The sequence below is a fragment of the Oncorhynchus nerka genome, linkage group LG1 (genome assembly GCF_034236695.1).
Source record: "Oncorhynchus nerka isolate Pitt River linkage group LG1, Oner_Uvic_2.0, whole genome shotgun sequence".
In the NCBI taxonomy this organism is placed as follows: Eukaryota; Metazoa; Chordata; class Actinopteri; order Salmoniformes; family Salmonidae; genus Oncorhynchus; species Oncorhynchus nerka.
Window position 1 is genome coordinate 20,913,969 of NC_088396.1, and position 23,685 is coordinate 20,937,653.

General features: G+C 43.6%; 2 protein-coding genes across 10 annotated transcripts; both read right to left on the reverse strand.

Annotated features, from left to right (window-relative positions):
• Window positions 1-512: 512 nt before the first annotated feature.
• LOC135568222 (putative nuclease HARBI1) lies at window positions 513-5,370 on the reverse strand. Of its 9 annotated transcripts, none has more exons than XM_065015300.1 (12): window positions 5,061-5,369; window positions 3,517-4,125; window positions 3,157-3,227; window positions 2,893-3,069; window positions 2,741-2,802; window positions 2,578-2,658; window positions 2,449-2,490; window positions 2,206-2,379; window positions 1,438-2,126; window positions 1,253-1,368; window positions 1,045-1,156; window positions 513-950 (listed from the first exon to the last, which is right to left on the reverse strand). In XM_065015300.1, the coding sequence occupies exons 9-12, from the start codon at window positions 1,637-1,639 to the stop codon at window positions 586-588; spliced, it is 795 nt and encodes a 264-aa protein (XP_064871372.1). In that variant the 5' UTR covers window positions 1,640-2,126; window positions 2,206-2,379; window positions 2,449-2,490; window positions 2,578-2,658; window positions 2,741-2,802; window positions 2,893-3,069; window positions 3,157-3,227; window positions 3,517-4,125; window positions 5,061-5,369; the 3' UTR covers window positions 513-585. The 9 variants fall into 9 exon arrangements, with proteins under 9 accessions (XP_064871372.1, XP_064871325.1, XP_064871285.1 ...); XM_065015253.1 differs by having other exon boundaries at window positions 3,517-4,128; XM_065015213.1 differs by lacking the exon at window positions 3,517-4,125.
• A 6,475-nt stretch (window positions 5,371-11,845) lies between these two features.
• On the reverse strand, window positions 11,846-21,592 carry LOC115114346 (UDP-glucuronosyltransferase-like). The gene is made up of 5 exons (XM_065015129.1): window positions 20,531-21,592; window positions 17,494-17,625; window positions 15,530-15,617; window positions 15,135-15,354; window positions 11,846-13,881 (listed from the first exon to the last, which is right to left on the reverse strand). The coding sequence occupies exons 1-5, from the start codon at window positions 21,467-21,469 to the stop codon at window positions 13,593-13,595; spliced, it is 1,668 nt and encodes a 555-aa protein (XP_064871201.1). The 5' UTR covers window positions 21,470-21,592; the 3' UTR covers window positions 11,846-13,592.
• Window positions 21,593-23,685: the final 2,093 nt, after the last annotated feature.

Below are 23,685 nucleotides of genomic sequence, written 5' to 3' on the forward strand. Positions count from 1 at the left end.
TTTCATAAACAAAGACATGCTGATGTGCCAGAATATTAAGTATCACATTGTCATAAGTATCAAAACTGTAAAAACAATATGTAGCTTTTCTGCAGAAAGAATCAGCCTCATAAATTTATGACTTTATCCTTTTTCTTCAGTGTGGCCCTAGTACTCTGTCATATAAACAAATACACATTCCATATGAATATAAAAACACAATGTGTAACATTATGTTCCTTTATTGAATAAGGACAAAACAAAGCAGGCAAACCATCAGCTCCTTTCGAAACTGAAGTCACAGTGACTCTACAAGATGGAAAGCACAGAATCCAAGCATATTATACAAAATGATACATACACATTCAAAGGTCTGTATATAACACACCCTGCATGTCTGCACACTAAAATAAATGCAGGACAAATCCATACACATCAACTGAACAGACAAATGAATGGATGCAGTAGCCTCCTGCAGCCTTGTATTACACACAGTATACCGCACAAACATCATAAGAGGCCAAATTGTCAAAAAACGAACCCAAAAAAAAAACAAATTCCTCTGCCACCGCAGGACATATTTAACCAAAATTGAAAGCACACATACTAACTAAAATAATTCAACACATATTGGTCCCTCAGCAGCCGACCACTGTCGTCATCAGGGAAGATTGCCGGATTGTCCCAGTCCATGGCTGGTGGCACTCTGGGGGCCCTCTCCTTCCTCAGGCAGGCCACATTGTGGAGGACAGCACAAGCCACAGTAATATCACATGCCCTAACAGGGCTGACCCTTAATTTGTGAAGGCAGTGAAAGCGTGCCTTCAGGAGGCCAAAGGTCATTTCAACTCTGGCCCTGGTCCTGGCATGGTTGTAGGCCTGCTGTGCTTCCTGGGGGTCTGTGAAAGGTGTCAGGAGAAAAGGCTGGCAGCCATACCCCCTGTCTCCCAGCAACACACCAGAGAATTCACCTGTCAACACAAAATCTCATCATTACTACCTCATAAACACAGTGATATTCTTGACACAGCCATGATGGTTATAAATAGGGGTTGTGTGGCTTACCTTGTGATAGGCACTGATAGATTTCAGAGGCCCAAAAGATTCTGGAGTCATGGACTGAGCCAGGCCATTTTGCCACAACATTGCTGATCACACAGTCAGCATTGCAGACCATCTGAAATCATAAGATGAGGAATATTACACCAATCAATGCACATCACTGGCAATGCAGAGTGTTCGTCAATGGACAATATCAAAAAGTTATGTTCACCTGAACATTAATGCTGTGAAAGGATTTCCTATTCACAAAATCAGCCTCATGGGCACCTGAGGGGGCTTTTATCCTTATGTGTGTGCAGTCCACTGCACCAATGACATTGGGGAAACCTGTCACACAAAGTAATGAGTATCCTACTATGTGTTAACAGTTGTCCTGTAATTTGTAAATCCTCTTACCTGCAATCCTATAGAACTCCTCTTTGATGTCACAGAGTCTTCTGTGGCCAGGGAAGGAGATGAAGACATCTGCTAATGCTTTGATAGCCAGACACACACTCCTTATTGTGCGGCAAATTGTGGCCTTGTTCAGCTGTTCTGCATCCCCCACTGAGTACAGGAAGGCTCCACTAGCAAAAAAGCGCAAGGCCACACAAACCATTTGCTCCACACTCAGTGCATGGCTCCGTGCAGTGCGGTGCTTAATCCTGGGACCCAGTAGTCTGCATAGATACCTGATGCCATCTGCAGAAACCTGTATCTTTCATATAGATGGTCATCAGGGAAGGCCAGTGGGTCCAACCGGTCCCTGAAGACCCTTTCTCGCCTGAAGGCTCTCCTCAGCACAAGTGCTTCTTCATCCACCACATCTCGCACGAATGGGCATGCCATTGTCAGAGCAGAAAGGAACACACAATTTTTGGGACTTCATATAGGCTAGTGGCCACACCTGGTGCTGGGGGGGTGGGCAAAAGAGGGCGATGCCTTATAACGATGACTTGGTTGTACTGATTGCTGGGAAAATAAAAAAAACCTTAGAAAGATGCCACCGTCCTGTGTGCTCACAATAAGAGCTCATATGTCATGGCTCACTTGACTTTACGAGAATATACCTAATTTTTATTTTGAGCTGTGTCATCTTCTTGGAGCTGGGGGAGGAAAGAAAAATAATGATTAATACATTTGTGTTACAGTTAGCATACAGTGTACATTGAAGGCATATCTCACCTCCCTCTCAAGTTTTTTTATTTCAAGGTCCAGTTTCCTAATTGTCCTCTTTTTTATTTCGGACTCCAGTGCAAGATTTTCCATCTTTTTCTTCTTGTACTGAATGTCTATGTCTGCCAGTTCTATTTGGCGCCGGAGGTGGTTGCCATACAACTATCTGATAGCTTGTGAGCTCTGTGAACACAATACAATTAGCGCAGCTGGAATTTGGCAGGATGTGGTGTCCTTTTTATTAATACGCACTATGTTGCCAGGCTGGTTTTCCCACTGTATAGCATCTGGGTCCTGTAAAAGAAATTAGATTTTTTGATTTTGATGAGGACTCCTCACCATTGTAGAGTAAATAGTACTTTCACAGTCTTAACATGATACCTCATGCCTTCTGGAATCCAGAGAGATGGTCTCCTCCTCATCATCGTCTCCATCATGTGCTGTTGCACTGGGGCCTTCACCCTATCACATTTAATCGGATTCATATTGAAGCTAGTAGACAAGACATGCCAGGCCTACAGTATGCCTTTGATGGAGTACTCACTGGATCAGCATCGTCTGGTGCTTGTGCTGGTGGCTCTAACAGGAACACAGTGCTGCCAGGCACTGCAAGGCAATAGGTAAACCAAAGTCAGACAGTCCAAATTGATTCAATATGAATGTGGTTGTATCCCATGTAGAGATGGAAGGACATACCTTGAATGAAGCGGGTGGCATCTTGGGAGGAACCTATGCTCGTCTCTTTCCCCCCAGGGATCCCCTCTAAGACGGGCCTGCCTTTATTTAGCTCCAAGGCCATGTCCTCTGCTGGGGTAAGGTCAGCCTTTGGTGACCCACCACCCGTGCCTTGTCTGTGGGTATTCTTTTTCACTGCTAAAACAGTACAGACAATGTGTGAGCAGGCACCTTCTGGGTACAATATATGCTTGTGCTTTGTTAAATATTAGTCAGGGACCATACCATTCTGCAGAATGTTCTTGTATTTGATTTTGACCTGCTGCCATGTCCGTTTTGGCCCGTTCATGTTTAATCTACACACACACACACACACACACACATTTAATGGAGTCACACTGCAAAAAATTACTTGGTATTTTTGTCTTGTTTTCAGTAAAAATATCAAAAAATGTATCATAGCTTTATACAGTGTGATGGAGTTACTTTACACAATTTCACTCATATCTGCAGTGCATTTCAATTAAAAATTTAACCGTTTCATAATTACAGTACAACTGCATTTTTGGAGATGTGAATTAAATATTTGAATTGTAATTGTGATGTTTCAGCGGAGCGGTGAGTGTGTAATTGTGCACTATTTACGCATTCAGGCGGTCTGCAATACTTTGCCACGCTTTATCACTGTGGCGGTGTTGCCTTTCTTCTTAATTATATCTTTTACCTCCTCGTATGCCTCCATGAGGATTTGTGCTTCCGACGGGGAAAAGTACGCGGCTCTAGTTGCCATGGTAAATCAATCTGTGGCGGGGTCTATTTGAGTGAGCCGTGAGCGCGCACCTAATCCAGGATTGGTTTCACCTGGTTTAATGAATCCGTGTCTGCTCATCCTGGCTTGGTCTTTGTGCAACCAATTAAGCCTGGACGCACATGTTTTGGCTTCATTGAGCTCAGCTGAGTCATTTATCCCGGATGTCTTAATTCTACTTTTGTGCAACAGGCCCCAGGTGTTAAAATTGTACGACAAGCGACAGTTTATTTCAGAGGGAGAATATCTGGTACACGTAAATACGGCTCTTCCGTTAGTTCGTGTTGGAACAGCAAGCAGAGAGCGAGTAAACAGTCAGCACAGCCCTTATATACGTCACAGAAAGTAGGTTGACTCTAGGAAGATCGGATCTCCGGATTGGTTCAGCTGGTTGTAGTCTGTAGTCTTCTGCCATTGGCTCAGTTGTCTGTCCGTCATCGTAGAATCTTCTTCGGGCACACAGTGTTTGTTTAAAAGGGAGATTATGTGTGTAATGTGGGAGCTATCCTGTAGGGGACCCCACAGGCTTTACTGTGAAAATACGTTGCTATGTGTTGTCTCAGTTATAACAATGCAATAGCCACGTATTTAGCAGTAGATTGGTCTCCTGCATAATAGCAATTCTTTACACAACTTAACACATTTCTAGTGGCAAATGTATTAAACTATAGCCATGGTATAAAAAGGATAATCAACTCTGGGCTCCATACATTCTCTGGAAAATAATGCAACTCAGTGGAAGTTCAGTTCCAGTTTCAGTTCCACTCTAAAACAACGTTGGAGGCAGTTTATGGTAGAGAAATGAACATTAGATTATCTGGTAACAGCTTTGGTGGTCATCCCTGCAGTCAGCATGCTAATTGCACGCTCCCTCAAAACTTGAGAAATCTGTGGTATTGTGTTGTGACAAAACTGCACATTTTAGCGTGGCCTTTTACTACCCTCAGCAAAACGTACAACTGTGGAATAATCATGCTGTTTAATCAGAATCTTGATAAACCACACCTGTCAGGTGGATGGATTATTTTGGCAAAAGACAAATGCTCACTAACAGGGATGTAAACAAATTTGTGCACAACATTTGAGAGAAATACGCTTTTTGTGCAAATGGAACATTTCTGGGATCTTTTATTTCAGCTCATGAAACATGGGACCAACACTTTACATGTTGCGTTTATATTTTTCTTCAGTATACATTGTCACATGCCTACTTGATTTCTATGATACATCTGGTTCTCACGGAATGACTTTACACAAGAGCAAGATCTTTTTTTTTGTTTCTTACTTTTTTATTTTCTACGGGATGTGTCTTAAAGTGAACTATTCTACTACACTACTTTATAAAATCGATAATAAAGTTTATCTCCAGACAGTCACCCACCTGGTCGCTGCCGCAGCTCGTGAAATCAGACAGTCCTATAAACTCCTCTGGCGGATTGGTGTAATCTTCATCCTCCTGATGCATCCTGATCGAATCATCAACTTTCTTAAACATCAAAACTTCTAATAACTTAGCTATAGTCAGTCATTAATTTAATTTGCTAGTCTCGGGCAGAGATATACTGGTATTGCGATCTAAAGGTAATAAAAAGTAGCACGATATTTCATATTTTTATGTTAATTTAGTGTAGCCTAAAGCCAGCTATGTTTATTTCCGGTTCCAGGATTTCATGTCTACGTATGTGTCGGTTAGAAACATGGGAGGGACCTACCTGAATTTGTCCAATTGAAACTTCCGTGGCCTCTCTTCCTATACACCGCACACTGACGTCACGTACAGATGCGTGCGACTCTTGTCAGTAACGGGCCATCGACACTTGCGCAAATTCGACATAGCCCAGATTTACGTTTTTATTACTTCTGAACGAAACATTTTTGGGGTGGGGTGGGTTCTCATACGCTTACAATGATGTTTTGATTTTTGCTTGAACAGTCGCTAATATTATGTCTGGTTGTGATCTTTGCAAAATAACTATTTTGGATGCAGCAGTTGTTAGCTAGAATGCTAACGTTCATTGATAAATAGGCTGTAGCCAAGGCTTGCCAAATAGCCATTTTACTGGTTATAAATTCAAGTGTTTTTAAGTAAAATAAATAAAGTTGATTTGCGATGACATTATATGAAGTAAAAAATAAATATTATATAAAAAAGGAAATTAATACCAGCCTTAAATTAAATTAGAATCCAAAAGTGTCACAGCAGCCTAAAGTACTGCATTGCAGTGCTTGAGTTGTCATTACAGACTCAGGTTCGATCCCAGACTGAGTTACAGCCAGTTGTGACCGGAAGACCCATGAGGCAGCACACAATTGTCCCAGCGTCGTCCATGTTAGGGGAGGGTTTGGCTGGCCTGGATTTCCTTGTCCCAAGGGACTCCTTGTGTCGGACCGGGCACCTGCAAGCTGATTTTGGTCGCTAATTGGACGGTGTTTCCTCCGACACATTGGTGCGGCTGGCTTCCGGGTTAAGCGAGGAGTGTGTCAAGAAGCAGTATGGCTTGGCAGGGTCGTGTTTGGACCTTTGCCTCTCCCGAGTCCGTGGGGGAGTTGCAGCGATGGGACAAGACTAACTACCAATTGGGGAGAAAAAGGGGTAAAAAAAATAATAATCCAAAGTAGTGTGAAATGCACTCATAAAATACATGTAAATAGTCTCTTTTTTTGCTTCTATAAGAACTCCCCTTTGTTCTGCCACCAACTTGAGTGCAATGCCCTCATGAGGCAATATTTGCAAACACAGAAAGCGGTATTTGGTTCTTAAATGGTAAAAGGTTTCCGTAATGAATAGGGGTCCCAATACGTTTTGTTATTGGAAATCGGAAATTAATTTGTTTTCTAATTTATTGGGTCACAATTTGACATGAAATAACAGAAAACAAATAACATTAAAATCTATTAAATGTTTAGATTTTTGTTTGTTTTTCATACCCAGAAGTACACGCCCCCTCATGGAATATACAAAGAGTTTAGGTGGTGTGTTTACACCCTAGGTTGGCAGCAAAAAGAAAGGATTAGATTGTGAGTGTGACAGGAAGATACAAATACTAATGTTAGCTAAAATGCAGAATAACTGAACAAAGATGGCTTGCAATAGGTGGCTAACTAGCACTATCTGGCTACTGACTACCTAGCAGGCCAGAGCTACCTGCTGCAAAAAGGTCCGATTTCTCTTACTTTCTGTAGCTAACTTAGCTATACTGAACAAAAATATAAATGCGTGCTCGTCGTCCTCACCAGGGTTGTAACTGACTTCAGTGGGCAAATGCTCTCCTTCGATGGCCACTGGCACGCTGTAGGAGTGTGCTTTTCACGGATCTATGCCATCGTGTGGACGAGTAGTTTGCTGATGTCAAAGTTGTGAAGAGAGTGCCCCATGGTGGCGGTGGGGTTATGGAATGGGCAGGCATAAGCTACGGACAACGAACACATTTGCATTGAGATACTGTGGCGAGATCCTGAGGCCCTTTGTCATGCCATTCATCCGGTGCCATCACCTCATGTTTCAGCATGATAATGCACGGCCCCATGTCGCAAGGATCTGTACACTAAAAATGTCCAAGTTCTTCCATGGCCTGCATACTCACCAGATGGCACCTATAGTAGAATCTCAATTCAACGGCTCAGACACAAGAGGCATGTGGCAGGGTCTACAGTCAATCACGGACTACAAGAAGAAACCCAGCCCAGTCACGGACCAGGATGTCTTGCTCCCAGGCAGACTAAATAACTTTTTTGCCCGCTTTGAGGACAATACAGTGCCACTGACACGGCCTGCAACGAAAACATGCAGTCTCTCCTTCACTGCAGCCGAGGTGAGTAAGACATTTAAACGTGTTAACCCTCGCAAGGCTGCAGGCCCAGACGGCATCCCCAGCCGCGCCCTCAGAGCATGCGCAGACCAGCTGGCCGGTGTGTTTACGGACATATTCAATCAATCCCTATACCAGTCTGCTGTTCCCACATGCTTCAAGAGGGCCACCATTGTTCCTGTTCCCAAGAAAGCTAAGGTAACTGAGCTAAACGACTACCGCCCCGTAGCACTCACTTCCGTCATCATGAAGTGCTTTGAGAGACTAGTCAAGGACCATATCACCTCCACCCTACCTGACACCCTAGACCCACTCCAATTTGCTTACCGCCCAAATAGGTCCACAGACGATGCAATCTCAACCACACTGCACACTGCCCTAACCCACCTGGACAAGAGGAATACCTATGTGAATACCTGTTCATCGACTACAGCTCGGCATTCAACACCATAGTACCCTCCAAGCTCGTCCCTGGGTCTCGATCCCGCCCTGTCAACCACACTGCACACTCCCTAACCCACCTGAGACCCTGGGAGGAATCCTATGTGAATACGTTCACCCAGCGCATTCAACACCATAGTGCAACTGGGACTGGGTCTCGACTTCCTGAACTGGGTACTGGACTTCCTGCCCCCAGGTGGTGAGGGTAGGCAACAACATCTCCCGCTGATCCTCAACACGGGGCCCCACAAGGGTGCGTTCTGAGCCCTCTCCTGTACTCCCTGTTCACCCACGACTGCGTGGCCACGCACGCTCCAACTCAATCATCAAGTTTGCGGACGACACAACAGTGGTAGGCTTGATTACCAACAACGACGAGACGGCCTACAGGGAGGAGGTGAGGGCCCTCGGAGTGTGGTGTCAGGAAAATAACCTCACACTCAACGTCAACAAAACTAAGGAGATGATTGTGGACTTCAGGAAACAGCAGAGGGAACACCCCCCTATCCACATCGATGGAACAGTAGTGGAGAGGGTAACAAGTTTTAAGTTCCTCGGCATACACATCACAGACAAACTGAATTGGTCCACTCACACTGACAGCGTCGTGAAGAAGGCGCAGCAGCGCCTCTTCAACCTCAGGAGGCTGAAGAAATTCGGCTTTTCACCAAAAGCACTCACAAACTTCTACAGATACACAATCGAGAGCATCCTGGCGGGCTGTATCACCGCCTGGTACGGCAACTGCTCCGCCCTCAACCGTAAGGCTCTCCAGAGGGTAGTGAGGTCTGCACAACGCATCACCGGGGGCAAACTACCTGCCCTCCAGGACACCTACACCACCCGACGTTACAGGAAGGCCATAAAGATCATCAAGGACATCAACCACCCGAACCACTGCCTGTTCACCCCGCTATCATCCAGAAGGCGAGGTCAGTACAGGTGCATCAAAGCTGGGACCGAGAGACTGAAAAACAGCTTCTATCTCAAGGCCATCAGACTGTTAAGCAGCCACCACTAACATTGAGTGGCTGCTGCCAACACACTGTCATTGACACTCCAGCCACTTGACACTCCAGCCACTTTAATAATGGGAATTGATGGGAAATGTTGTAAATATATCACTAGCCACTTTAAACAATGCTACCTTATATAATGTTACTTACCCTACATTATTCATCTCATATGCATACGTATATACTGTACTCTACATCATCGACTGCATCCTTATGTAATACATGTATCACTAGCCACTTTAACTATGCCACTTTGTTTACTTTGTCTACATTCTCATCTCATATGTATATACTGTACTCGATACCATCTACTGTATGCTGCTCTGTACCATCACTCATTCATATATCCTTATGTACATATTCTTTATCCCCTTACACTGTGTATAAGACAGTAGTTTTGGAATTGTTAGTTAGATTACTTGTTGGTTATTACTGCATTGTCGGAACTAGAAGCACAAGCATTTCGCTACACTCGCATTAACATCTGCTAACCATGTGTATGTGACAAATAACATTTGATTTGATTTTGATTTGATTGAGCATGTTTGGGATGCTATGGATCAACGTGTATGACAGCGGGTTCCAGTTCCCGTCAATATCCAGCAACTTCATACAGCCATTGAAGAGTGGAACAACATTACAGTCCACAATCAAAAAAAGCATGATCAACTCTGTGAAGGAAATGTGTCGCGCTGCATGAGGCAAATGGTGGTCACAACAAATACTGATGGGTTTTCCTCATCAATACGGCATAATGACGAAGCAAAAACAGTTTAGACATTTTGACAAATTTATAAAAAATAAACTGAATCACATTTACATAAGTATTCAGACCCTTTACTCGGTACTTTGTTGAAGCACCTTTGGCAGCAATTACAGCCTCAAGTCTAATTGGTTATGACGCTACAAGCTTGGCACAACTGTATTTGGGGAGTTTCTCCCATTCTTCTCTGCAGATCCTATCACGCCCTGTCGGGTTGGATGGGGAGCATCGCTGCACAGCTATTTTCAGGAATCTCCAGAGATGTTAGATTGGGTTCAAGTCCGGGCTCTGGCTGTGCCACTCAAGGACATTCAGAGACTTCTCCCAAAGCCACTCCTGCGTTATCTTGGCTGTGTGCTTAGGGTTATTGTCCAGTTGGAAGGTGAACCTTCGTTCCAGTCAAAGGCCCTGGCCGCTCTGTTACAGGTTTTCATCAAGGATCTCTGTACTTTTCTCCATTCAGCTTTGCCTCGATCCTGACTAGTCTCCCAGTCCCTGCCGCTGAAAAACATCCCCACAGCATGATGCTGCCACCACCATACTTCACAGTAGGGATGGTGCCAGGTTTCCTCCAGACATGACGCTTAGCATTCAGGCCAAAGAGTTCAATCTTGGTTTTATCAGACCAGAGAATATTGTTTCTCATGGTCTGAGAGTCGTTAGGTGCCTGTTATGTACGCCTCTAGGAAGAGGGAATGCAACACCCTGCTACAACTCAATTCCCCGTGGAGTGAAAGAGGTATGGAGGACTGTAGGTGTGAGTAAGGATGACAAAGGCAGAGAATATTACCGTTTACAGGGAATTTATTCCGTCACACGGTAATGTTGGGAAAAAGGGGCTGAAAGGAACCAAATCAAAGGAAGTAAATGTCAAAGCCCCCTCTCCTACCTTACCTACCTACCCACCCACAACTTACCTAACTAGCACCACCTGGCACTCTAACCAAAATACAGGGGATGGTCCACCCAGGTCTTCCCTAGTGTGCATAGACAGAGTATATACTATGGGTATATGTATGCCCGCAGGCCTCTTGCCTAAGCACTCCCAAGGAGCCTTCCCCTTCCCTCTGGGAACAAAAACTATTTCAATAATCAAAACACTGCGTCCTATTTACACACAGAACATACTAATAAGCTCTCTCAACAACCAACACAGGACACACATCATCTCCTGATGAACAGAATACTGGCTTAAAAACTTCAGAAGGAGTTGGTAATTGAAGACAGCTGTTTCTGACGAGAGGGAGGGGTCAGCTCCAATCATCAATGGGGCCGACCAATCAGCTGCTTAAAGGAATCCAGGAAGCCATCCTGAAACACACACATACAAATACACAAACCACAACAGAAACTGGGGAACGTAACGGCTTTTGGCAAACTCCAAGCGGCTATAGTGTGCCTTTTACTGAGGAGTGGCTTCCGTCTGGCCACTCTACCATAAAGGCCTGATTGGTGGAGTGCTGCAGAGGTGGTTGTCCTTCTGGAAGGTTCTCCCATGTCAACAGAGGAACTCTAGAGCTCTGTCTGAGGGACCATCGGATTCTTGGTCACCTCCCTGACCAAGGCCCTTCTCCCTCGATTGCTCAGTTTGGCCGGGCGGCCAGCACTAGGAAGAGTCTTGGTGGTTCCAAACTTCTTCCATTTAAGAATGATGGAGGCCACTGTGTTTTTTTTCCTTTCTTTGGACTGCCAACCTAGGGTGTTAACACAGCCACAAAGTCCTGTCAATTTTCTATGAGGAGGTGTGTACTTCCGGGTATGAACAAAACAAAAATGCAAAAATTGAATAAAAGTGGTTATTTGTTTTCCGTTATTCCATGTTCAATTTTGATACAATAAAGGCAACTTTCAAATTCAGAATCTAAAAATGTTCTGGTTTTTCTTACTCTAATTTTTTTTACTTAAATCTAAATAACCTAACAGCCCCATAAATAATAATACCCTAACTAATACAGCCCCAGCCCACTTCCTTTCCCTCTAACCTAACAGCCCCATAAATAATAATACCCTAACTAATACAGCCCCAGCCCACTTCCTTTCCCTCTAACCTAACAGCCCCATAAATAATAATACCCTAACTAATACAGCCCCAGCCCACTTCCTTTCCCTCTAACTGCAATGAAAAGGGACAAAGATGCAACTTTGTATTACAATTTATTTGTAGATTTTCACAATGTTTTTTTCACTTGAAACATTACAAACAATGAAAAAGTACTGTACAACATTTACATTACATTTACATTTACGTCATTTAGCAGACGCTCTTATCCAGAGCGACTTACAAATTGGTGCTTTCACCTTATGACATCCAGTGGAACAGCCACTTTACAATAGTGCCTCTAGGTCTTTTAAGGGGGGGATTACTTTATCCTACTTTATCCTACAACAAAAAACATGAATTACTGAAATGAAAGCTAGACAGTCAGGGAGCATCGGAAATTCCAAAAACGATGGATAAAGGACTACCAAGGACTACCAGCCAATTTTGACGGCGAGGAAATATAAGAAAAAGTCTGGTGCTCTCTGGACCTTGATGAAGACCGAATGAGGCCCAGGCAAAATGACACACCTGCCATAGCTTTTTACTTTCAAAATGCCTTTTAAAAAGACAAAGAGAAATTCTCTCTTGCCACTATATTGTCACGGATCCCTCCGGAACATTCATAATGCACACCTGTCCCCTATTCCCACTGATTAGTACTTGTATAAAGTGTGCCCTTTGGTTTCTATTGGGCTGTCGATTATTGTTCCCGTGTCCACTGGTGCTGTGAGTACCTATGTGTTGGTGCAGCTGTTATGCTATATATATATATATATATATATATATATATATATATATTGTGTATTATGGGAATCGTCCTGTGGCGTTCAACAAGGTTTACCCTCGCTCTTTTGTTTGGGTACAGCCCAGTGTTTTTGTATACGTGTTTGTTTTGGATGTATTAAAAACCCCTATTGTGTATTCCTGCACCTGTCTCCATAATTCTTTATTCCAGCATGACATATGCTGGTTGTGTTACCAGGATCTTAAATTGTATAAAAATAAAGTTGTACACACTTTCTCTCATATATATATATATGAGAGGGAGTGTACAACTTTCTTTTTATACAATTATATATATTCCAAACAACTGATTAAGTAAAGCTAATAACCAACGTTTCGGCAAGTCTGACTCTGCAACTTGATTTATTTTTATACAGTTCGATCTTTGTTGGTTAAGCACTTCTACAAAACAATGTGTGTGTGCGTCAGCTCATGCTTTTTACTAAACAGGATCTTGAATTGGCATCACACATGCTAGACAGGCCAACAGTTGTGAAGTCACACTCCTCCAACAGCACAGTGGCTGACTGTGGAATAAATATGAGGCTGCGAAGGGGAGGACGGCTCATAATAATGGCTGTAATGGAACAAATGAAATGGCATCAAACACATGGAAACTACATGTTCGATGTATTTGATACCATTCCACTCATTCCACTCCAGCCATTACCAGCAGTTAAGGTGCAACCAACCTCCTGTGGTGGAATGAGACTGTCTTGCTGGCGGCAGGCATTAGGCCTTATTGACAACAGATACATGAAGTTACTCTGACATTATCCTGAGATATCAAAACAAACAAACATAAAAATGTTATACACAGGGCCTAGAGTGAGCAGTATAGTTACTCTGGACTCTAGGGCCTGATGGCTTGGGCTGGGATTCAATCTGTAGCGCGCTTGACATTTTAAGGTACTTTCTGATTGAGCCAACATCTGCAGCGTTTACTGTGAATGTGATCTCAGCAAACACAGGAACATTGCCTTTAAAAGGCACATTATCGTCGACAGCGCTCTACAGCGAACCTTGGATTGAATCCCGGCCTTGGCCACAGGAAGGACATTCACTCATTCTTCTTCTTCTTCATAGTCTTCTTCGTTCCACAACACTTGCGGAAGCAGACTTTGCAGCATTTAACGGTGACCATGACAACAATGAGAACTATAGTGAGTAGCAGAGTGAACACGTCCAGACTGTGGTACTGGATCCAGTTGAGGTCGTGAGCGGCGGGTCTTAGGTGTTCCGCTCCGCCGTGGCGCATAACAAACTCCGCCCAGAACACAGCCAGGTCCAGGGGCTCGATGGGACGGTCCTTATGTACCGCTGACAGCTTCAGCATCTTCTCCTTGTAACTGGGGCAGAAGGACAGATGCAACAGAGTTTCCAATCTCCTCATAGACTGGGGCTGAATTCTAATGAGGAACTCAGACGTTTATTTAAATCATGCATTGTTGACAAGATATTTGCACTGAAACTCAATATGTAGATCTCAAGTTAGGATTTGGTCCCTGTACTGTTTGCACTGCTATATTTTTATCATACTTGTCCTGTTTATTTGAGCTTGTGTCCTAAAACGTGTCTACACCTCAACAATTTATAACTATTTTTACCAGAAAGGTGACATTTTAACCTATCTTGGAGAATGCAGCATTACTAGTTATTGTTGATGGTCCTCTCGTGATAAAAATGACTTTCAGGGATGATGTAGATTCCATTTTAGATTACATGTAGTTACATTTAAAAGGTTAATAGTTATTATTTTCAGTGTATAACATGTCCTTGTAACATTATTATGCTGAACAAAAATATAAAACGCAACATGTAAAATGTTGTTCCCAGAAATGTTCCATATGCACAAAAACTTTTTTCTCTCAAATTTTGTGCACAAATTTGTTTACATCCCTCTCAGTGAAGATTGTCTTTGCCAAGATAATCCATCCACTTGGCAGATGTGGCATATCAAGAAGCTAATTAAACAGCATGATAATTATACAGGTGCATCTTGAGCTAGGGACAATAAAAAGCCACTCTAAAATGTGCAGTTTTGTCACAACACAATGCCTCAGATGTCTGAAGTTGAGGGAGCAATTGGCATGCTGACTATAGGAATGTCAACCAGAGCTGTTGCAAGCTAATTTAATGTTAATTTCTCTACCATAAACCGCCTCCAACGTTGTTTTAGAAAATTTGGCAGTACGCCCAATTTGCCTCACAACCACAGACCATGTGTATGGTGTTGTGTGGGTGAGCGGTTTGCTGATGTCAATGTTTTGAACAGAGTGCCCCATGGTGGTGGTGGGGTTATGCTATGGGCATAAGCTATAGACAACAAACACTATTCCATTTTATCGAATGGCATTTTGAATGCCCAAAAATATTGTGATGAAATCCTGAGGCCCATTTTCTATTAAAGATATCTGTGACCAACAGATGCATATCTGTATTCCCAGTCATGTGAAATCCATAGATTAGGCCCTAACTTATTTATTTCAATTGACTGATTTCCTCAATTGAACTGTAACTCAGTAAAATCATAGAAATTGTTGCATGTTGCGTTTATATTTTTGTTCAGTATACTTCCTTGTATTACGTTAACATGTCTGACCTCTTGTCGTTGATGACCTTGTTGAGGGCCTCCACCAGTTTCTCTGAGGTGATATCGAACAAAGTGAGCACTTCCCCGACACCCCTCACCGCCATGCGATGTACGTTGTCACTCTGGTCACCGAACAACGGAAGCATCACCATGGGAACACTGTTACAGATCCCCTCGTAGATACCGTGGATTCCTCCGTGGGTGATGAAGGCCTTGACCTTGGGGTGGCCTAGAACATGGAACATAGAACATTCACCACGAAGAAGAAGATGTATTGTTTCTCTTGCAAAATGGCAACAACAGTAGCATGTGTTTACTGAGAAGAGTACCCCTCTGTAACCCAGGTGGTTTTCATCATAACTATATCATTGTAACATTATCTCTGATGAGGAGACGAAACTAACCCAGCAGATCATTCTGAGGAAGCCACTTCATCAATCTGACATTGTCTGGAATGTTCTCAGGCACCACTCCTGTGTACCTCCACACCACCTGAAAACAGAGAACAGTTTACTTAGCTTATCAAGTCATATAGAATCATCTGCCAATTCTGGATATAGTGGTGAAGGTACAGCACTTTGTAGTGGAATATAAATGTGTGTCTGGAGAGTTAAGGTATAGCTCCAGTGTACGCCACACAAACTGAACATAGAACAGCAGCTTGCCATGACCCTTGCCGTAGTATATGAAGAATGGAGAATATGCAAATGTCATTGAAACTTCATGTAATTACAGCATTCCTCAGAGTTAAGTACAACGGGGGACAAAGGACTTGTTCTTAGTCTAGATTAGATTAATGGTGGATTGGAGATTAGGCCTATATGCAGTGTTGGGTAGGTAATTTTCTAAATGTAATCTGTTACAGTTACTAGTTACCTGTCCAAAATAGTCATCAGTAACGTAACTTTTAGATTACCCAAACGCAGTAACATAATCTAATTACTTTCAGATTACTTTCTCCTTAAAAAGGCATGAGAAGAAGACAAAAATGAATATTACCAATTGAATGACATCTATTGCAGGATAAATCCGTGTTAGAGTTTACATAGCTGGCCGTAAATGGATGTTGCATTTTACATTACGGGTTGGTTATGTAGGCTTCTTCTAACCCATTGCTTTCTACTATATTTGTTCCCGACCTGGGGACTGGTGGCATGTCTGGTGGGGTAAGTGTGTTTATCAGTGTTGTATGTAAGTTGACTATGCAAACAATTTATTTCTTATAAAAACAAGCGATGCAGTCAGTCTCCTCAACTCTTAGCCAAGAGGGACTGGCATGCATAGTATTGATATTAGCCCTCTGACAACAATGAAGAGCAAAATGTGCCACTCTGTCCTGGGCCAACTGCAGCTTAACTAGGTCCTTTGTAGCACTTGACCACACAACTGGACAGTAATCAAGATAAGATAAAACTAGAGCCTGCAGGACTTGCTTTGTGTAGTGTGGTGTCAAGAAAGCAGAGCATCTCTTTATCACAGACAGACTTACAATCATTCAATATTTTTTGACCATGACAGTTTAGAATCTAAGGTAACACCAAGTAATTTAGTCTCCTCAACTTGTTCAACAGCCACACCGTTCATTACCAGATTCAGCTGAGGTCTAGAACTTAAAGAATTATTTGTACCAAATACAATGGTCTTAGTTTTAGAGATGTTAAGGACCAGTTTAGTACTGGCCACCCATTCTAAAACTGACTGCAACTCTTTGTTCAGGGTTGCACTGATTTCACTAGCTGTGGTTGCTGACGCATATAGGGCTGAATCACCAGTATACATGGACACACAGGCTGAAATCTAACAGTATAGTTCCCACAATCTTCTTCTTATGAATTTATTTCAACCAGTCAATTGTGTAATTGCAGTGCATGACTAAGCTAACATATGGAATTGTTTTAAGATGGTCATACTATTGATCATTTAGCTATTTGATTTGGAATTTTAGGACCCCATTTGGTATTAAACATATATATAAAATATGTTATTTGATAAAATATTGAATTTGGCCTTTACTACTACAGCCCATAGAAACGCATTCATTCATAAATATAAAAAAAGACAGTAAAAACATAAATCATAAGGAATAAGGGTTTAAAGTGTCTGTCCTATATCTAGGAGATGTAAGAAAGCTCAGGAAATATGTTGTCAGTTGTTGATGTCTACAGAAGACATAGAGACTGTATACTTAAAGATTGTGTTGGTCAGAAATGGTTAACTGTGGGAAACATAATGTAATAGACAGACGATGGATGCGTTCCAAATAACACCCTATTCCCTATATAGTGAACTACTTTTGACCAGCTGTGGTCAAAAGTAGTGCAATATATGGAATAGGGTGCCATTTGGGCCAGCATCGAGGTGTCTTTACCCTCTGAGGGATCTTGCTGAAGGCATCAAAGAACTGCTTGGCTTTCTCCTCAGGCATCTGAGAGATCATAGAGCCCAGGGTGAAGACCACGAAGCCATCCTCTCCTGACTCATCCACAAACTCCTGCAGGTCCTGTTGAGGCACGGGGGAAGAGTTAGTTTACAAAAACGTTTTACATTTATACTTATCAAAAATATAAAACGCAACATGCAACAATTTCTGTGGCATTGTACTGTGTGACAAAACTTTACACTTTGGAGTGGCCTTTTATTGTCCCAAGAACAATTACTTGTTCCTCATCTTTTATTTCTTATTCTTGATTAGGGGCTTGAAGGTAAGCACTTCACTGTAAGGGCTACACCTATTGTTTTCGGTGCATGTGATTAATACAATTTGATTTGATTGAAGGTGCAGTACATCCAACTGGCCTCACAACCACAAATCACAGTTATTGCAAGTAGACCCTTCTCCGAAATATCCGCAGAACCACACACACGATGAACCAAACACACAATGATTTGTGGTCCTTCACTATGCAATGGAATTGTATGTACATACAGGCAGAAAACAAACAGCAACTGCTGTGTGAAACCTTACCTCATGGTGCTCATCAATATTTCACATTGAACAATATAAACAGACAAGGCATCAAATTATTTAACTCACATTAAAAAAATGTATGTCTAAATTCCACACATCAGTATTAGAACAGTCTTTGGTCTGGTTAGCAAAACATTAACTGAAGGAGGGAGGGTGAAGTTGTGAAAGGATACCATGCCTTGATAACACACCCTGTATTCATAGAAGATAAAGGCATAATCAACCCTACAACAATCACAGCTAACCCTATTCCTTACCCCACAGAACAATCCCTGCAGAGTAGTTTATCTTCCTGTGGTTGGTAGGGTAGGAACTAGAAGGGCCCCTCAGTTCCTCAGTTAGATTATAGTGGGGGTATAATTGCCACAGTAGTGAATCTATCCCTTGAGGTTTCTGGACCTGGTTCCATATTGGTTGCACAGCTACGCACAATTGAAGTTGTTTGTTCTAAAACACACTCTTATGAGACTCACTGCTGGAAGTGGAGCTCTTTTACCACAGTTGAAGTTGTTTGTTCTAAAACACACTCTTATGAGACTCACTGCTGAAAGTGGATCTATTTTACCACAGTTGAAGTAGTTTGTTCTAAAACACACTCTTATGAGACTCACTGCTGAAAGTGGAGCTCTTTTACCACAGTTGAAGTAGTTTGCTCACACTGCCCTACCCTGTGCTCTGACCTCTTTCTCCCCTCTCTCTCCAGATGAAATCTGGCATCTTGTGACGGCCGGCCGCCCAACAACCTGCCCGCTTGACCCTATCCCCTCCTCTCTTCTCCAGACCATTTCCGGAGACCTTCTCCCTTACCTCACCTCGCTCATCAACTCATCCCTGACCGCTGGCTACGTCCCTTCCGTCTTCAAGAGAGCGAGAGTTGCACCCCTTCTGAAAAAACCTACACTCGATCCCTCCGATGTCAACAACTACAGACCAGTATCCCTTCTTTCTTTTCTCTCCAAAACTCTTGAACGTGCCGTCCTTGGCCAGCTCTCCCGCTATCTCTCTCAGAATGACCTTCTTGATCCAAATCAGTCAGGTTTCAAGACTAGTCATTCAACTGAGACTGCTCTTCTCTGTATCACGGAGGCGCTCCGCACTGCTAAAGCTAACTCTCTCTCCTCTGCTCTCATCCTTCTAGACCTATCGGCTGCCTTCGATACTGTGAACCATCAGATCCTCCTCTCCACCCTCTCCGAGTTGGGCATCTCCGGCGCGGCCCACGCTTGGATTGCGTCCTACCTGACAGGTCGCTCCTACCAGGTGGCGTGGCGAGAATCCGTCTCCACACCACGTGCTCTCACCACTGGTGTCCCCCAGGGCTCTGTTCTAGGCCCTCTCCTATTCTCGCTATACACCAAGTCACTTGGCTCTGTCATAACCTCACATGGTCTCTCCTATCATTGCTATGCAGATGACACACAATTAATCTTCTCCTTTCCCCCTTCTGATGACCAGGTGGCGAATCGCATCTCTGCATGTCTGGCAGACATATCAGTGTGGATGACGGATCACCACCTCAAGCTGAACCTCGGCAAGACGGAGCTGCTCTTCCTCCCGGGGAAGGACTGCCCGTTCCATGATCTCGCCATCACGGTTGACAACTCCATTGTGTCCTCCTCCCAGAGCGCTAAGAACCTTGGCGTGATCCTGGACAACACCCTGTCGTTCTCAACTAACATCAAGGCGGTTGCCCGTTCCTGTAGGTTCATGCTCTACAACATCCGCAGAGTACGACCCTGCCTCACACAGGAAGCGGCACAGGTCCTAATCCAGGCACTTGTCATCTCCCGTCTGGATTACTGCAACTCGCTGTTGGCTGGGCTCCCTGCCTGTGCCATTAAACCCCTACAACTCATCCAGAATGCCGCAGCCCGTCTGGTGTTCAACCTTCCCAAGTTCTCTCACGTCACCCCGCTCCTCCGCTCTCTCCACTGGCTTCCAGTTGAAGCTCGCATCCGCTACAAGACCATGGTGCTTGCCTACGGAGCTGTGAGGGGAACGGCACCTCAGTACCTCCAGGCTCTGATCAGGCCCTACACCCAAACAAGGGCACTGCGTTCATCCACCTCTGGCCTGCTCGCCTCCCTACCAGCCCAGTCAAAACAGCCCAGTCAAAACTGTTCGCTGCTCTGGCCCCCCAATGGTGGAACAAACTCCCTCACGACGCCAGGACAGCGGAGTCAATCACCACCTTCCGGAGACACCTGAAACCCCACCTCTTTAAGGAATACCTAGGATAGGATAAAGTAATCCTTCTCACCCCCCCCCCTCCTCTTAAAAGATTTAGATGCACTATTGTAAAGTGGCTGTTCCACTGGATGTCATAAGGTGAATGCACCAATTTGTAAGTCGCTCTGGATAAGAGCGTCTGCTAAATGACTTAAATGTAGAATGTAATGTAAATGTTTGTTCTAAAACACACTCTTATGAGACTCACCGCTGGAAGTGGAGCTCTTTTACCACAGTTGATGCCGCCAATGTTGACCATGTTGGGCATCCTGGGTTTGGGATACTCAAAGGAGTAGTCATACCTCAGCAGCCAGATCGCCCCGTGACCCAGCAGTTCCCTGTACGTCATGTCCTTATCTAGGTACCTACTGGTCAGCTCGTCAAAGCTGGCAAACATCACCGTACACAGGTAGCTCTCCAGACCGTACATGAGCATGTTCTTAACCCTCCCTAGGAAATCCATGTGGTCAGTGTTGCCGGAGAAGAAGCGTGGTACGTAGGATGGGGGAGTGGGGCACTGGGCAGCCTTCTCATCCAGCCCACAGGGGATCCCCCTCGAGAAGTACACCGCTGGGATGTTGAAGGAGTCAGCGATGATGGATCCACAGGGTAGAAAGGGGTCAGTCAGCATCATCTGAAATCTTTCTCCTCTCAGTCGCTTCATCAGGGGCTTGTCATACAGCAGACCCTCACAGCCTTTCACCTGCATGGTGGTGAAGTGAACCAGGTGCTGCACGTTCACGAATATGTCCATTACATCCGGGGCCTTGAGGAATGCAGCGTCCTTCAGTTTGTTGACATTCTCGTCCAGCTGCGCCTTGCTGTAGGGGACCCTGAAGGTCTCAGTCCTATAGTAGTCAGAGCCCTGGATGAGGATGGATGTGTCAGGGACCAGCACAACCATCTCATGGCCTCTGGCCGCCAGCTCCTTCACCAGCGGCTTCATGCTCAGCCAGTGGCTCCCGTCTACAGGCATCACCAGGACCTTGTCCCCCTGGACAGGCTCTGGACAAAGAGCAAGGCAGCACAGCAGAACCAGCAGTCCCAGCCTAAGCCCCTGCCTCAGTCCCAACCCTGGCCCCAACCTCAGCCCCGGCCTCAGCCCCTGCCCCAGCTTCAGCACAAGAACACCCTTCCGCCAGCCCATGTCTCTCTGACTCTCTGCTCAGTTACACAAGCTGTTTTGTGAGAAGGAAACTACCTCCCTGAAGTCTGGCACTGAATGCTACTGAGAGGGGGCTGGACCTCAGACTAAACTGTGTGTGTCTGGGTCTGCCTTTGCAGGCAGGCTGTTATATAACCCCAGTCAGTCCTTCCTGTTGACTAAAGTCTATCAGCAGGCTGAATGGTTCAGGTTATTGATGACATGGGGAGGATTAGCTCGCTAGTCATTTCATTGTGACAGCCTTAACATATAGCGCTGAGTTGGTTCTGGGTGCCGATATTAGCTGCCTATTGACTAGTGACTTTTTGTGAAAGTATAACAGTTATACTTATGATCAGTAAAACATTGTATTAACAAGTACTGAAACCAGAAAAGTAAGCATCACTCATTTAAATGGGCTCTTTAATAATACAGCATTCTAGCATTCTACTTTTCTCCAATAGTCCTCATATTGCTATAGTTGAATTGATGGTTTTCTTAGTTCTACAAAATAAACTGTTATTCTGTTATTCATAAATGTCCCATTGAGTAACATGACATTAGCTATGTTTACAATAACTTGTCCAGTGATTTTTTGTTGTTGTCTGCATTTAAAAAGTTCGCATCGAAAATAGATGCGACAATTGCCTGGTAAGGTGCTTTTCCATTTAACTACCTTGTCGATAAAAACAACTGGACATAATGGCGTCACACCTACACATTTTTTTAAAAACACGCAAAAATCTAGTGTTCAATAATAATGTAATGGTTGTTTTCATGACCCATTTAAGGCAAATTGAGCATGAATACATTGGCGACAGCCTGTATGCCCTCCTATAGGAGGTAGGCTACAGAATGCAATAATGTACTCATATGTGCCATATTTGAACAATTCTCATGTGCAAACGTATCGCCAAGGTCCATGCCATGTTGAAACGTCCACTCTTGTAATTCTGAAATAATTGGATGTTGAAAGTTGCCAGCCAACCAGAAAAGCATGGGGCAGCAATTTAGGCATTCTGGGAAGTCAGGACACAGTCCTGCACAGAAACATAATTTTATAGTTGACATTTTTTATTTAGCATGTAGCAGACATTTAGAATGAAATGAGAAGTGACGCGTTATAGTTCCTGATACATCACGTGCCCCGTGTACCTTCAAAATTATTAGGCAATCATAATATATTTTAAAAAGAAAACGTTTCCATGATCATTTGTCGCAATAAAGAAGCTAGACAAAATAAAAATACACTCCTGTCGAATGGATAGGAAATGGATTATATTGCTGCCGTTTCCATTACACATTTTGTGCGACAATTCTTTTGTTGAATAAACCTGGGTCAATGGAAACCTGCTTAATGAAAAACAAAAGTAACGGGAAAGGTCATTACAGAGCACGCAAAATGCAAGTCATAGTTAACCCTTACACCAATAACCCTGCTCTGGGAGGAGTCATGATGGTATTCTAACCATTGAGCTATACCCTAAATCTCAAAGTATTACCTCATATCTCGTGAGGAATCCAGGTCATTACCCCTTCAACTCCTCCCACCCAAAACACTGACACGCAATCTTAAACTCAGTGGCACGCCAACCTGCAAGCACACATACTTTCGCAACCACCGTTGCATGCACAGACGCTCACACACTTTTCACACGTTGATATACACACACACACACACACATAGGAAATATAGGAAATGGATTATATTGCTATATTGCTGATAGGAAATGGATTATATTGCTGCCGTTTCCATTACACATTTTGTGCGACAATTCTTTTGTTGAATAAACCTGGGTCAATGGAAACCTGCTTAATGAAAAACAAAAGTAACGGGAAAGGTCATTACAGAGCACGCAAAATGCAAGTCATAGAGATAACATCAAACATATCATATATAGAAAGGAAGTTCACCTACAGTTATTGACACCACGGTTGATAAAACACCTTCAGCAGAGTGACACAAATACGTTACATTTGTCCTACACTATGGTTATGAAGAATATAATATTAGATATCCTTGAACATTCCATTCTATGGAAAGAATAAATCTGCATTGAAATCACACTACGTTTTAAGCAATCAACACTTTCAATCACAAATTACTATGCAGTAAACAGTGCTAATCATAGATTTGGAGGTGAAATTACTGTGATCAACAACAATGTAATCCTGAATACAGTCTCACCCACAGAGAGCTTTTCTTCACCACCTCCTAT

What these genes read in the sequence shown, in the direction of transcription:
- LOC135568222 (XM_065015344.1), bottom strand. Translation starts at nt 1,639, where the DNA reads ATGGTTTGTGTGGCCTTGCGCTTTTTTGCTAGTGGAGCCTTCCTGTAC. An exon ending in TTCACAGCATTAATGTTCAG is followed by an intron (nt 1,157 to 1,252) that starts GTGAACATAACT and finishes TTATGATTTCAG; the next exon opens with ATGGTCTGCAATGCTGACTG. An exon ending in CTATCAGTGCCTATCACAAG is followed by an intron (nt 951 to 1,044) that starts GTAAGCCACACA and finishes TTGTGTTGACAG; the next exon opens with GTGAATTCTCTGGTGTGTTG.
- LOC115114346 (XM_065015129.1), bottom strand. Translation starts at nt 21,469, where the DNA reads ATGGGCTGGCGGAAGGGTGTTCTTGTGCTGAAGCTGGGGCAGGGGCTG. An exon ending in AAAGAGCTCCACTTCCAGCG is followed by an intron (nt 17,626 to 20,530) that starts GTGAGTCTCATA and finishes GTGCCTCAACAG; the next exon opens with GACCTGCAGGAGTTTGTGGA. An exon ending in AAGGTCATCAACGACAAGAG is followed by an intron (nt 13,882 to 15,134) that starts GTCAGACATGTT and finishes CTTCTGCCCCAG; the next exon opens with TTACAAGGAGAAGATGCTGA.